At 52.4% G+C, this 14,489-nt stretch overlaps 3 protein-coding genes across 3 annotated transcripts; all 3 read left to right on the forward strand.

Moving 5' to 3' along the window:
* The first annotated feature begins 69 nt into the window (after positions 1 to 69).
* EJ05DRAFT_477697 (uncharacterized protein) lies at positions 70 to 1,192 on the forward strand. The gene is made up of 2 exons (XM_033744294.1): positions 70 to 523; positions 597 to 1,192. Exons 1-2 carry the CDS (start codon positions 90 to 92, stop codon positions 1,015 to 1,017), a joined length of 855 nt encoding a protein of 284 aa, XP_033599028.1. The 5' UTR covers positions 70 to 89; the 3' UTR covers positions 1,018 to 1,192.
* Positions 1,193 to 1,400: 208 nt separating this feature from the next.
* Positions 1,401 to 5,357, forward strand: EJ05DRAFT_539505 (uncharacterized protein). The gene is made up of 3 exons (XM_033749525.1): positions 1,401 to 2,503; positions 2,657 to 3,280; positions 3,325 to 5,357. The coding sequence occupies exons 1-3, from the start codon at positions 1,876 to 1,878 to the stop codon at positions 5,046 to 5,048; spliced, it is 2,976 nt and encodes a 991-aa protein (XP_033599029.1). The 5' UTR covers positions 1,401 to 1,875; the 3' UTR covers positions 5,049 to 5,357.
* A 4,585-nt stretch (positions 5,358 to 9,942) lies between these two features.
* On the forward strand, positions 9,943 to 12,425 carry EJ05DRAFT_441428 (uncharacterized protein; the record flags this gene model as incomplete). The annotated part of the gene is made up of 2 exons (XM_033741989.1): positions 9,943 to 9,975; positions 10,050 to 12,425. 2 exons carry the CDS (start codon positions 9,943 to 9,945, stop codon positions 12,423 to 12,425), a joined length of 2,409 nt encoding a protein of 802 aa, XP_033599030.1.
* Between the last annotated feature and the right edge of the window lie 2,064 nt (positions 12,426 to 14,489).

Genomic DNA, 14,489 nt, shown 5'->3' on the forward strand with positions numbered 1-14,489 from the left:
GTGGAACCTGAGGCAGACAGCCCCGCTTAAGAGCTGTTGCGCCATAACACTTACGACTCACTACCATACCATCCGCTCAACAATGCAGAATGGCACCAAAGATCGACCACATCATCATCAAAGTACCATACTCCGAACTCACCCACCCATCAGAATGGCTGACTCGCAACTTCACAATCTCGCCCGGCGGCCGCCACGCCGACAACAAGACGGAGAACCGACTGATCGTGTTCCGAGACGGCAGCTACATTGAGCTTATCGCCTTCATCAACGACGACCAGACGCTCATGCACGGCCACTGGTGGGGCACGCAGCCGTTCGGGATCGTGGACTGGGCGTTGACCTCGTCTGCACCCGAAGACGTGCATGCGGTAGCCCAGCATATCGAAGCTGCAAACCCCGGCGGCCTGGGCGCAGGCTACGACGATGCGGTTGCAGGAGGCAGACGGCGGCCTGATGGCGCAGAGCTGCAATGGGACGTGACGTTCCCACATGGTGTCAAGCGTGGCGAGGTGCCGTTCTGGTGCGTCCAAACCTAGAGAGTACTGCTGTAGTGATAGATAGAGCCAGCCAGCCAGTCTGACCGTTCTGCCCAGGTGCCACGACCGCACACCCAGAGCGCTGCGTGTGCCGGTCGACGACGTACCGAAGACGACGCATCCGTGTGGCGCTCTGGGCGTGGGCGAGCTGACGGTTGCGGTGTCCAGGAACAGATACGACGCATTCACCAAGCTCTACTCGGCAATATTGGGGTTCGCGCCGCTTCCATCGTCGGTCGCTTTTGGGGCCTCATGGGAGGTGGATTCTGTGTATCGTCAGGATGGCAATCTGCCGAAGCCCCTCGTGACGATGGAGTCTAGCGATACGGCTGAGCACGCATGTGTGTCTGAGATTACGCTTCTTACAGACTCGATTGGTCTGGGACAGTCGCGGACGACGCTGTTAGAGAAGCTGGGTGGGAGTGATATTGTCGTGCACTTCATACATGGTAGACGGGCGGTAGAAGCAGATTCCTGATTTTGAAGACGAGCCACGAAAGTAGACTACGGTAAAAAGGGCAAATGAGTATTAGTTTTGGTGTTTCTGCCTCTTGGGTACGGGACATGATAATTGTGGTCATGAGTATCAAGAGGCATCTGGGACGTGAGTAGTGTTGACGTGATGTTGTTGTCTCCTCAATCACACTGCAGGCATAAGGTAAGGGACGTGCAGCCGCTGTCACCCCCTGTTGACGGGCCGTGATTAGCGGCCTCGCTTCTTCTTCTGGAGGTGAAAATGCGGGTAAATGTGATACCGAGGCAGGCACACATGAGACCTGACTGGCGCTGACGTCCATGACAGGCATGCGCGGTCACCGGTGACGAAAACAAAAACAATTGTTTGCCTCGTTCACTGCATCCTTCATTTCATCTCATCGGTGAACCAAAACTCACACTCTGATTCCGTCAATCAACATCACCAGCATCGTCTATACATCCATCGTACGACATGGCAGTGTCTCGACTATCCTCGTATTATCCATCTGCCGACATGCCTCTCTCCCCATCGTTCGCCCGTCACATCACCTCTGGCGATATTACTCCACTTTTGACGAGTGAATACGAGAGCCACAGCCGCCCATCTGAGAAAACGCCCCCAAGCCATGCATCGCGTGGATTGGCTCATTCCTCGTCTTCGCTTCATCCACCTGAAAGCAGAGCTCGTAATCACACTATGTTGCCTATTCTGCTCTCTTTCTCCTTCTCTCTCACTTTCTATTTCACTGGCCTCAGAACCTTCATGTTGCCATGTAACCATAGCTGAGTCGATGCAGCTTCATACTGATGCAAACACCCGGCACCACTGCTCTGGCGTACCGGCCCTTCTCTCGGCGCCATGAAATTCGATCAGTGCGGCCAACGATACATGGCCAACACAACAGACGGCGCCGAACTGCGTGCGAAATACGGCTGGCACGGTCCTGTAGTTGGCATCAGACGCAACGAGACCAGTCAGATCTCTCTTGAAGGATGTCTTGCAGTCTGTGGCCATGACTCCGATCCTTATAGCTGGGACATCGCTTCGGCAACTATTACAACATGGATCCTGCCTGTCATAGGCACTCTGCTCCAGGCACCATTCGAAAGCAACTCCTTCAAGCGGACATGTCTTGCTATCAACCGCTGGGTCGGATCTCCCATTGCCAGTCTGTCGTATATCCTGTGGAACATCAAAGTCAACGCAAAATGTGCCTTGATCGCAGACATGGCCGTCAAATACGATGACTACCCTGCACGGAAAACCGACTTTGGTAGCATGCGCGACTCTCTTTATCTCCTGGTGGTCATGAACCAGTATAGCATGAAGCCGCAAGCCGCTTTGCAGAAAGAAGCTGAAGGTCTTTTGCGAATCGCTCTGTTCAGCAAAGACCTCCGGCTTGTGAATGATCATGATACTCTTCGGACCAAACGCAGAAGACTAGCCCGTGAACTCCGCGAGATGCGTAGAAGAGGCGTTGTACCAGGTACATAATTTTCTTTAACATTACAGTCAGTACTAGGACACTGGTCTAGTGACGCTTTGACACGAGGGCAATGTTGGTGTCCTGACTAGACCATTGTCCTGCTGCTGTACCCTGTCGTGATCTGTCGAATAGATCACTACTAACTCGATACAGTATTCATATCTACCATGTGGTTTGTGTTTGCATTCGTACTCAGTATACAGTCTGCCTTCAACGCCTTAGGCGAAAATTCAACAGCCCATGATCTTGCCCTCGGTTGTCTCCTTGCATGGTTTCCGACGCTCATCCTTTGCACCATCGCGGATCGTAACCCAATTGCGGCCGAGTCGATCAGAAAGAAATTGAATGAGCTGATTGATCACGTTCGCAGCTCAATTCAAGACGACCTCCATCGTTCCTTGTTCATCAGCTCGTTTCGAGACCAGCCGGAATTTGACCAACTAAAGGAATGGCTCGATAAGATCAAGGATCATTCAGACTTCATGGGTAACTTCTTCACAGAGTTCGCTGGTCAGGCCCGCGTGCGTTGGCACTACGGAGCAGCACATCCAATCTTGTCTGACATCGAGAACTGTTATGTTGCCGAACGCGGCAGAGACTGGCTGGCCGATGAGAAGAAAGCCAGGACAAACTTGGTCTTGGGGTCAGTAGAAGAGGGCTTGATATGGTTTGATATCAGAGAGCTTTGGCAGATTACTAGTGCTATCATCATAGTCTTGGGCGGATGTGCTGGGGCATTTGCCATCTCATTCTTCACCCCTACCGTCGGTCTTGGATGTCAGTATTACCCCAAATAGAGTCACACCTGCTAACATCCCCAGGCCGAAGTGGAGGTTATGTCATCTTCTTCTCTCTGGCATTTGTGTTGATCGTCGCAGAGATGATAGTATGGTGGATGGCATCGGACCTTGAGATGGTGCCTCCTAACTGGATGGCGAGAACATCTAGCCGTCTCCATTCGACTGCCACTTTTGCCTACCTGGAGGAGGAATCCCACAACCGATGGGCTGTACTCAAACGAAGAACTTCAGCCATCTTTCGGAATGCGGAGGACCAGTTCGTCCGACTGGTTCGAGCTACCGTCGGACTGTTCCCACTCAATAATAAGATAGATACTCAAGACAAAGCCGATGCACTGATTCGTCGACTCTTAGTGCAATACAGAGCGATGAGTCTCCAGCGACGGTGTGAATTATTCATATTTCGACCACTGGAACTTATCAACTGTTCCTGGCTCATATACATAGTCATGGCACAAACATTTGGCACTTACAGAAACTGCCACTGTGTGACCAGCACCTGGGGTGGCGCCGGTGGCTACCTCGACTTCACGCAACAGGATACAACAAACAACGAATACGTGGCCTGGTACTGGGGTACAGGCACACTCCTTGCTTCCGCCACCATGGGCATCTCCATGTTCTACATCACCGTCGAATGGATGCAACAGAGCTGGCTGCATACTGAGGACTACAACGACGCCATGGACGGGCTGAGGAAGATGCGTACTTACAAGCGGTACACATATTGGTTTCGTATCATGTCTCGCTATTTCCTCCTCGCCACCGTGCATCCTATTCATGGGCTCTTCCGTTGGGTGGGCATCGTGCGGAAGAGGCAGAAAAGTCTCCTTTGGACGAGGCATGGTGTTTGGGGAAAGCCGACCCCATCATCCTCGCCTTCCTATACCCAACCTCTGATATCAGACCCGCATCCCTCTGGCACCAATCACCATTTTCCATCTATATCTATCGACCTCGCCCCCATTCAGCGCCCCATCACTCCTCATAACGGCCTTCCTGTGTCCTGGGCATCTCTCTCCCCGCCTGTATCGCAACCCATGACCCGCAACTCCTCGTCTGACTCCTCTCTTCACACTCCCACGCACACGCAGAACCGCCCTCGCTACTCCTCCGACGCATCTCTTCTACCCTACCGCCCGCCCAATCCCGATGCTTCCACCCATACCCTCGCGCGTCCACGCTCCTCAACAGATGTCTCCACCCGCACCACATCACCCCTTCGCACGCCCTTCATCGCACACATCGCAACCCATGTCCACCGCGACAGCGACGCATCCAATCCACCTTCCCCGCGCCTCCTCCACCGACTCCCCTATCCCACACACAGCACCTCACGAACGCCCGTCCACACCCCCATCTCAAGCCTCCATCCCAGCGCCCACGACAGCCCTCCAGACAACGCCGCATTTTCCGACACTACCGCACCCCCGACCGGCCATTGGACAGACAATATCCCGTCCGTCTTCGAAGACGATAGTGCCCGGCGGGAAAGCACGGGTACAGATGAATTAGGCAGTCCACACGCGCTTCTCCCCGCGAGTCCACCAAGCGACCGCGACTACTACCGCGGTGACGGCGGCGGGTGGGCGCGCGGACTGCAGGATCTGACGGTGCGTCAGGGTTATAGACGGGCAAGTTCATCCGGTGATGCGAGTGGGCTTGGGATCCGGGTTGGTGATGTCGAGAGCGGTGATGGGCGGAGGGGTGAGAGTGAGGGATCTGGATATGGAGGAGGAGGATAGGGCTTGGATATGAAACGTGTGCTGTATCATAGTTGTGCGAAGTGAGTGCGTGTGCATGTGACATGGCGCATTACTTTAGAACCGAGCGGGTCTGTATAGAGAGCCTAATAGAATAGAAGTTTGTAGTGTATACCACACAAGCCTCATATCCCAATCGAATCTGAACAACATATTATGCCCGCACACGCCCTCCTCCGCCATCTACGTCCATACTAGCGCCTTTCCCCCAAACACTATTACCTATGACATAAACATTAAGCAGTCATCACAACGTTCACGTTGCAGTAGCGAGGAAACAAGTAAACGTCTCGAAACAACCGAAACTCTTAGCTCGAGTCTTTTGATAGCGAGCGACATCACGTTTCGTCTTGGGGATATAATCAGCTAGGTGTAAGTGTGGAATGTTGAGAAATGGGCTTGCTTACGGTATAGATAAATATGTAGATGTAAAGATGTATAGACTAATATATAAATATGTGTGTGCACAATATCTATGCGTATGTATGTACGTATATGTACGTCAGACTCTAGGGGATGGACTGGATGCGGTCCTATGCAAGGTCTGTCGAATTGGAGGACACGGACATAAAGCTGTGTGGAATATGTCTCGTTACGGAAGGAATAAGAATGAGGTGAGATGAAACTAAATGAGTCAAGTCGCGGTGCAAGGATGTTTGTAAGGGGGTCTGTGATAATGTGATGTCATCGTGGGTCCTTCTTTCTTTCTGTCTTTCTTCCTCTCTGACGTCGTGGACTTTATTTTCTGGGGTGAAACCTTGTAAGAATAAGTACGGGGAGCGTAGATCGGCGGGATCCGAGAGCGAGGGATATGCTGTTTGGGGTGTGTTGCATGGTCTGAGTGTATGTGGATGAGCTGTTCGATGATGTACTTGCCTGAAGTTTTGTGGTGTAGTACAGGGAGACAGGCCTGACATGAAGCCTTACGAGGAATGCCGATCGTCACAGAGAGCGGATATTCATATAGTTGTATTGCAAGAGGATACAGATTCGGCCTATCACGCGCCCAACTCATGTCGAGGATACAGGGTCTGCTATTCGACATGTGGGGATCGTATGAGACAGGACCTACATTGGGCGCCACGAGAGGAGCACGTTCCAGAAATATCTGGTAACTATCGAGCCCATGAAGGAGATGAGATGTCAAAGCCGACGTCGTACAGGAGTGCCGATGATGACTAGCGCGAGCCCTAGAACGTGTCCAGTATGGCAGCGCGGCCAGATACGGCGCCGTACGTATGGACCATCCATGTAGCCTCATATCGCACGACGCATAGCATCGAGATCGACGACACCGACGAGGTGTATCATGGAGTGTGTTGTTGGCTCCATAGCCCACGGATATTTTCGTACAGCGACAACCAAGTGATAAGCGCGTGCGAACGGTGCTTGGTGGGCGCTTCTGCGAGATGCATGCTGCAAGAAGCACGTTTACCGAGCCATGGGTCTCCGCCAAAAGTGATGGGGTAATGGCTAAGGGTGGTTGGTGATACAACAGCAAGCAGCACACCAGCAACGGGCAGGAGTCGCAGCCTTGGAGCAATCGGAGAATTGTGCGAGAGGCAATTCAGCAATTGTTGTTGTTGTTGTCTGCGGACAGGGAGTGAGATGCATAATGCACTAGGCATAGAATAGTGCAATGCAATAATGCACAATGCACAATGCAGGATTGCACAACAAACCGGGCAGTTTTTCTTGCCCGCAACACCAGAGGGGCAGCGCTGCCAAGAGCTGGTGATAATGCTCCGTGCGCATCGTCAGGCTCTCACCGCCTGAATACCGCCTGCTTTGGGAAGGCGCCACTGGCCACTGACTGATGCTGCCTTACCTAGGTTCGCTTCGTTCCTTCCTGCCTTTACTCTTGGCAGCGTTTCCGACTCCCGTCGCTTCCAAGGTTGTCGCCCGCAATCGCACCTTGTCCGCTTTAGGCAAGTGGGGTGAATCGGCGGATGGAAACTTGGAAGGTCATCTGGAATGACTGCCAAGGTCAACAACGGCCATCATCCCCTTACTCTTTGTTCGAGATGACCGTCTCTGTTGCGTGAGGTTTGACTGCAACACGAATGGTTTCTGCAACGAGCTCGTGCTCTTGGCTTGTTCGTCTTGTCTCGACCAGTATCCCACGAGCGCCGGCATTTGTGGCATCAGCTGTGCGCAGCAGCAGAAGATTGGCCCGCGTGGTGGACTAAGCAGTGATTGTGAACGCGAATGCCGTGTCTATCAAACACGCTAGGGCTGTCTGAATGAGGCGACACGCCGAGCGCAGTGTAGATGGGTCCACCAATTGGCCGAACGATGTCATTGTGCAGATCATGTCGCACCTGATGGATCGAAGTTCTCCATAGATATCTGAGTAGTTGCCATACAGTGCCCATCCATGACTTCTGGCCTGGGGATATCGCCGAGACAGTGAATATCAAAGGCCGGTGCGCATGTGTTGCCCAATGAGATGGGACACTGTGACATTGGCGCTCCGCGTGCCTACAGATAGTCAGCTCCGCGCGTTTACCACTGCAAGGAATAAAAAACATTTTCGAGTCAAACACATCCCGAGGTAATTGTCGAGTAATTGTGGTGGTGGCGACGATGTTCAGTTAAGTGAGCAGCGAGCCTGAATGAAAGAGAATGTGGATGCACGGCACTCAATGCAACCAGGTGGATAATTTTCAGATAGAAGTATTAACGTGAGCTGAAGATGCAGTAAGCGGTCGGTCATGAAGGTTAAGCAGGACGTTTCCGTAGGCGCGGGCGGGTACCAGATGTCAGACCAGGGCCAGGGTCCACCACCACCACCACCGTCCAGCAGCAACTTCTTGGAGGGACAGTAGGAGAGTGATAAGTGAGAGGCAGCGGAATCTTGTTCGAGGGGGGGGGGTCTAAGGAGAGCCAGAGGGAGAGGGAGAGGGTCCATGTGATGGCTGCCACCAACCACCACCATCCCACAGTTGTGATTAGCTGCCCACGCTCGCGCTCCAATCGTTGTTCATCGACCCTATCGGAAGAGTCGAGTCTGATTGTCTGAGCGGTGAAGGTGCATACTCTCAGACTCTTGTACGCAGTGCTAACCGGGATCATGGTACAACGAAATACATACTTAGGAAGTCCAGAGAGCCCGAGCGGACATGTCTGCGACTCGCAGTAGTATTCGTAATATCTCACGCACCTAGCAGACCATAATGGGCTAGAGTCGACGACGCAATGCAGCACCTGCACCTTCGCCCGGCAGCTGCATGGCCAAGACTAAGCCTCGATCACATCACACCTAAGACAGTATTATCCATGGCCATCAAGAGATTTCGTCGCACATCCTGACTCTCAGTGCGAGAGGGAGGATTGCCATAGCTGCGTCGTCAAGAGCTTGATGGATCCATATATAACAGTATGTGTACGTACACGAATCGCGACCGTCAGCGCGTAGTGGAGTTGATCCACAAACGCAGCCTGCAAGCAGTGTCTGCATGAGATGGAAATCGATTTTCAGATCTGGACATGCCTTGTATCGTCGTCTGAAGAGTGGATGGAGCGGAAATGCAGCGGCCAGGGTCAGCCGCTAAGCAGAGGTTCAGCCACCACCGGCATGCAGAGCTGATTGGTGTAGGCCGAATGGGCAACAGTCGAATGGTGTTCGAGTGACGAGGGAGATAGGCATCAGGAGGCGAGCTGGCTGTGAATCCGGGGTTCGCGGCGCGTTCAGTTGAGGTGTGGGCGTGATGCTGATGCTGATGCTGATGGTGAGGCTTATCACCGCACCCTGAAAATCGGCCGATGACCGATGAGCAGTGTGAAGGGACACAAGTGAATTAATTATAAGACAAGAGTGTATATGGTGGTGGATGTAATTATGTATGCAGGTGGATGTTTGCAGGAGGCGGGCGGAGAATAGGCACAGGCATACCAGGCATAGGCAGGCATAACGAGCCCGTGCACAGGCCGTTCACACCCTTTTGGACCCTCAATTTTGTCGCGTCTCCGGCCCTTTTGCTCGGCGGCGGCGGGACCAGAAACGGGGGGGGGGGCCAAGCAAAAGATGGTGATGGTGAACGCTGCTAATACACTGTAGATTTGGTGCTACTTGCTACCCATAAACCGCTACTGTGCCATGCATGCTCTCTCTCACATACTCTCTCCCTCTCTCTCTGCCGCATCCTCGTCCTCTTCTTCTAAGAAGCTCCCTACATACGTTCAGCTGGCTGAAACGCCTGCTCGTTCATCATCCTCCTCCTCCTCCTCCTCCTACCCACGGCCGCTGCTTTGCGTGCCTCCTTTGAGCCTCACCTGTCCGCCTCTTGAGCGGTGCGAGGCTTGTCCCACGGGCGATTGTTTTGCCCGTTTGGCGAACAACATACCAACGGCCTGCTGCTCTCTTGTCCTCGAGCAAGACCGGTCAATACCTTTCTTCGTCTACCTCTAGGCGTCTTTCGCATAATCACCAGCCCCTGTCCAGTCATCGTACTGTGGCCCGTATCGCTGAGCTGCGTATCTGCATCCTGATCCCTTTCGAGATCGGAACTATCTCCACCCCGCGTTAGGCCAAATTCAGTGGAACTCTGTACGTCAATATTTCTACGGTCCCATAACGACATGGCTCTTGTTCTATTGTCATGTCTGGCCAGTTCTTTTCCAAGTTCTCCTGCAGAGTCACGCGCCTCTTTATTCACATCACACTTGAGTCATCACATTTGCTGACTTCTTTTCACAGCGCGCCCATATCCCAATCACTTCCCTGCAGATCCTGGGACTCATCAACCCCGCCACATTCACAGCGATCGCGCTTCGCCGTATACCGTTCGTTGAAGTACATATCCCTCCGATTTAGACTGCTCCCGTAACGCCTACCTCATATCCTCATGCATACGCAGCTCATCACTCACAAACAATGGACACTGAGGATGGAAAGATATTCATAAAGGTACGATCCTGTGTGATGTAAATTGGGATTCAGCGTTCTTCCATGGCAATCCAACTAACCCTCATCCGCTGCAGAACCTTGCATACTTCGTACGTACACACGAAAAGGCCCTTGCAAATGCTCTTTTGCTGCAACGCCAGAATCCTCGAAATGTTACACAAGCTTCCGGAGGTAGCGCCTCTCCAAGCTCCCCTCCTCCATCAGCCTCCTCCGGTGGTTTTGTGTCTGGCTTTCCTCTTCCATACTTCGGCTCACAAGTAATAAAACCAGCTAAGCTGACTTTGACACCCCATCATCTCTTCTACCTGCTATCAAGATATGAAGAGCTTGGCGTTGCAGTGGGACCTATGAATGTTCGTCTCGAGAACATTCACACCGAGGCGTCCCCTGCAAACTACGTGTCTTTCTTGAGCCAGGCCCAGCGCAAGAAGAGTCGCAATTCTGACCGAGATTCCATCCACTCTGTATCCAGCATGCGAAGTGTCATGTCAGGCATGTCTGCTCTATGGTCTACTCTTGGAATTGGTCCCACTGCCGAAGCGAGATCTGAAAAGCAAAAGGCCGTTGAAAAGGAAGACCTGAAATACCTTTATTCTGCCTTTACCAAAATACCATGCTTACGATTGGCTCCGGACCATAAAGCCCGCTTGATTGCTGGATATGAAGAGTTTCCATTTGATAGTGCTGTTCCCCTTCATGTGTTCAAGACCATGAGTGCGCTTGAGATATGCGATGTGGACTTCCGCCAGTTCTATGGTTGGGATAGACTCGCTGAACAGCTGAAAAGTCTGACTCTCAAACGTGCTGGTATCGAGGATCCTGCAGATCTTCTGATACATATTGTCCTAGACGACATCGATAAGCGTCGGAAACGATCAGCTAAAATACCCCAATCTCCTGCACAGCCTTGGCCTGCAGCCAGTCCTGGTCCGAGATATATAGATATAGCGAGGTCTGGATCGACAGAGTCATCCCCAGATCTCTCTTCCCCCAAACATGTGCCTGGGCCCAGTCCACAAAATTCTCCCATGAAACGAGGCACCTCCACTCGTCAGAGAAGACGAAGTGTTTCTCCACCAGCCCGTCCAAAAAGCTCTAGACACGACACAGATACTTATGGCAGAGCCAGTACACCCAATATCCGCAGATCATCAGGTAGTTCAGCCTCAAGTCTCCATTCTGAAACCCCGAGAGGTAGTATGTCCAATCTCCTGACTATGGGGTATTTGCCATCGACCAAGTGGCGATTTCTTCGTCATCTCAGTCTGGCCGACAATGGTCTCACTGCCATCTTCGCGACAAGCTTGACACCAGTGATGAACACATTACAGTCGCTTGACTTGTCATCCAATCTGTTCACGGAAATTCCAGACAGCCTGGCTTCTCTTGTCTCGCTTCGAGCGCTGAACTTGTCTAATTGTATGATCGAGTCGCTGCACTCCTTGGGCAAGAGTCCGCTGCCAGCTATCACAACTCTGAATCTGCGCGGAAATCGTTTGGGCTCACTAGCAGGAATCGAAAGGCTGCTCTCCCTTGAACGATTAGACATTCGTGACAACAAGCTCACAGATCCGACAGAAGTTGCCCGGTTGACAAGCTGTCCGAACATGCGTGAGCTTTACGTGCACAAAAACCCATTCACAAAGACACACGGAAATCACAGAGTCACCATCTTCAACCTTTTCCGCAACACACCTGGCTATTCCGAGGACATCACGATTGATTCACAAGGGCCTGGCTACAGTGAGCGCAAGCAGCTGGTAGATCGCGCACCCGAACCGGTGTCCGTCCCCGTCGTGAGGCCACCTCCAGAAGATGAGAACAGGCCAGCGCCCAAGCCAAAGCCGGAGCCGGCGCAAACGAGGCCACCGCCGGACCCCGTGCAATCGTCTCGCTCAACATCAAGCCATCAACGAACCAGAAGCGATCTCACTTACGGATCACAGAAGAAACGAAAGGGGCCCAAGCGAAGGATCGTTGAACTGTCTCGGAATGACAGCCTCCAACAGTCTCATTCCGAGCTATCCACCATCACTCAAACAAGTCCTTTGCCAAGTCGACCATCTGTAACACGGGAAGATTATGGCGGGACGTTGCGTTCGACACCAACTCGACACAAGTCGGAGCCTCAAACAGCGAGCACACAATTACCACCACTGACTACAGTATTTGTACCTCCTCCCGTCGATGAGATTGCAGAGCAGCCAGTCAAATCGCCCCCAGAGTTCGATGTTAGCAATGACCTCTATAGAAAAAAGATAGAGGCGCTCAAGCAAGACTTTGGAAACAACTGGCTGAGCGCGCTTGGAGACGAGTCCTGGGATGCCAAACCTCAACAAGCGAAATACTCTGGAGGTGATCTAAGCCCATCTGTGGTGCTTCGAGCATCGGCCGGACCGACACGAACACCTAGCCAAAACATTGTTTCCAGCGGTAGAACTCTTGGTTGAGCTTCTCTACCGCGAATGGTAACCTCACTGAGGCATGCTTGTTCGAGTATTGGAATTTACGATGACGACTTGAGTACGGCCGTTTTGCATGAGTCCCGTCGACTGAAAGCAGATGCTTCAGATTTCCTTCCGTATACCATATTCATTACCAGGCGTTTGGCGCTACGACCGAATCGCGCATGTCCTTTTTTTGCATTTTCCGAACTACATCAACATATCACCCTGCATAATGTTTCTCTTGCGAAAACTTCGTTTCTCATGCACAAGATCTGTATCAGTAAGGCTGGAGGTTGCATTACACTTACTTCCCTTCTCTCTGACTATATGCCATTCTAGAGATATTTCTTTACATCATGGTGGAATGTGTGGACCTTGTCTCATTCTTCTTCTTTCAAGCTACCAGCATGCGATAGAAGCCGGGGTATTGGTGGGTGGATCAGATTTTGAGTCTAAAATTTGGGTTAAAGGCATGCGAGGTTGCGGGTCATTTGATACCCTAATGAATGCGAGCAATGACGGCAGTGGCCGTCGATTTTCCTGACGTATGCATGAAGTGATGAGGTGCAGAAAATTGTTATGCTGAATGTGCTGAACGCGTGTTGTGCTTGTTGGCTGCTCGGGACGTCTCCACAGTTGACGTCGAGCTTGCGACTGGCTCAGGGGCTTCTGGCAGCCTCAAGAGAGGCCCATGCCGGGGGCAACCATCCACTGTAAGATGCCCACGCCGTACGAGTCGTAGTTAAGTCAGCTTTGTACAAAACAAAAGACTCCGCCACATGAACGGTAGCGGACACCACAACCGCAACTAAAATCTTAGAATTATATTGCGATGCCGAGCGAATAATCTGGGGGAGTAGTAGATTCTTATAGCAGCGTGGCACAGCAAGCGGCGGGAACTTGGCACCGCCCAGTGGTCCCGCACCGAAAGGAACCTGGAGCAGCAGCAGCAGCCAGTAAGCCGTGGCGAGGCGAGACAAGGCTGGGGAGCCAGTGAGACTTTTTGCCATCTGTCTCTTCCATGCTGGTTACAGGTATTTATTGTTTTTAAATGTTGCGCAATTGGAATGATGATACGCTGCTTGCACTCACTGGGCGCTTCGCCAGGCCACTTTCGCAGGTCAGCAGCGGGCGGAAATCTGCAAGCCCCTCCTGAAGAGCCCCCCCCGCTGCCCAGGTATCTCTTAGCTGGCCGCTGCTGGCCCACTTGGCTAACAACAGCCTCACACACTCTATCATATAGTTACGTACGGCAACAAGGAGGCATTACAAGTCGCCGCTGGGTGCCGACGTGCAGCTTGCTTGTGTGGATCATTAATTATTATATCTCTTCTTTATGGTTAAACGGATGTACTGTAGTAAGTAGCCTGTCGGTAGCTGGTCATTGTTAGCTACCTGTCGCCCACGCCACAGTCGGCAGAATATAGTGACGTACTGCCCAAACACACACACGTATGGAATAAATCGAGCAGTCCAATAGTTGCATCAAAGTTTACTCCTCTCACTATAATAGTCTGGCTGCTGCCCGCAAAGTAGAAAAAAACCTGGGCGGGATGGGGAGGAGGAAGGGGAACGATTGGCGCGATTAGTATTATTTAGATTTACGTCCCTTTCAACGAGTCCGGGACCCAGCCTAGCAGCCATCGGGCGCCCGTCTTTGGGGGGGTGGGCGACCTGTCTGTGAGCCTGTGAGGGGACCAAGAACCAACCAACTGAGACCTACTGGGCTCGCGCTCTCTTCAAACATTCCCGCGCTCTCTCTCTCTCTCTTCCAGTCTCTCTGTCTCTCTGGCTGACGCTCTAGCACGCCGTCTGCAAACTCAACATCACCGCGCTCCCAGCAATCTTCTCTCCACCATCATCTCTCTGCAACTCTTTTCGCACGTTGCCCCAATCCCTCGCCACTTTAACGCCTTTCTGCACTCTTGTTGCCGACGTCCCAGACGCCTCCTCTCTCCTGCTCAACCACTCCTATTCGCGTTTTAGCGGTGAAAAAAGCTCCGCCTGCCTACTTTGCCCAAACCGCCAACTCTTCGGAGGCATCGCGTTCACAACAACCCCACGCCC

Source organism: Pseudovirgaria hyperparasitica (assembly GCF_010093815.1).
Source record: "Pseudovirgaria hyperparasitica strain CBS 121739 unplaced genomic scaffold EJ05scaffold_11, whole genome shotgun sequence".
Classification (NCBI taxonomy): Eukaryota; Fungi; Ascomycota; class Dothideomycetes; order Acrospermales; family Acrospermaceae; genus Pseudovirgaria; species Pseudovirgaria hyperparasitica.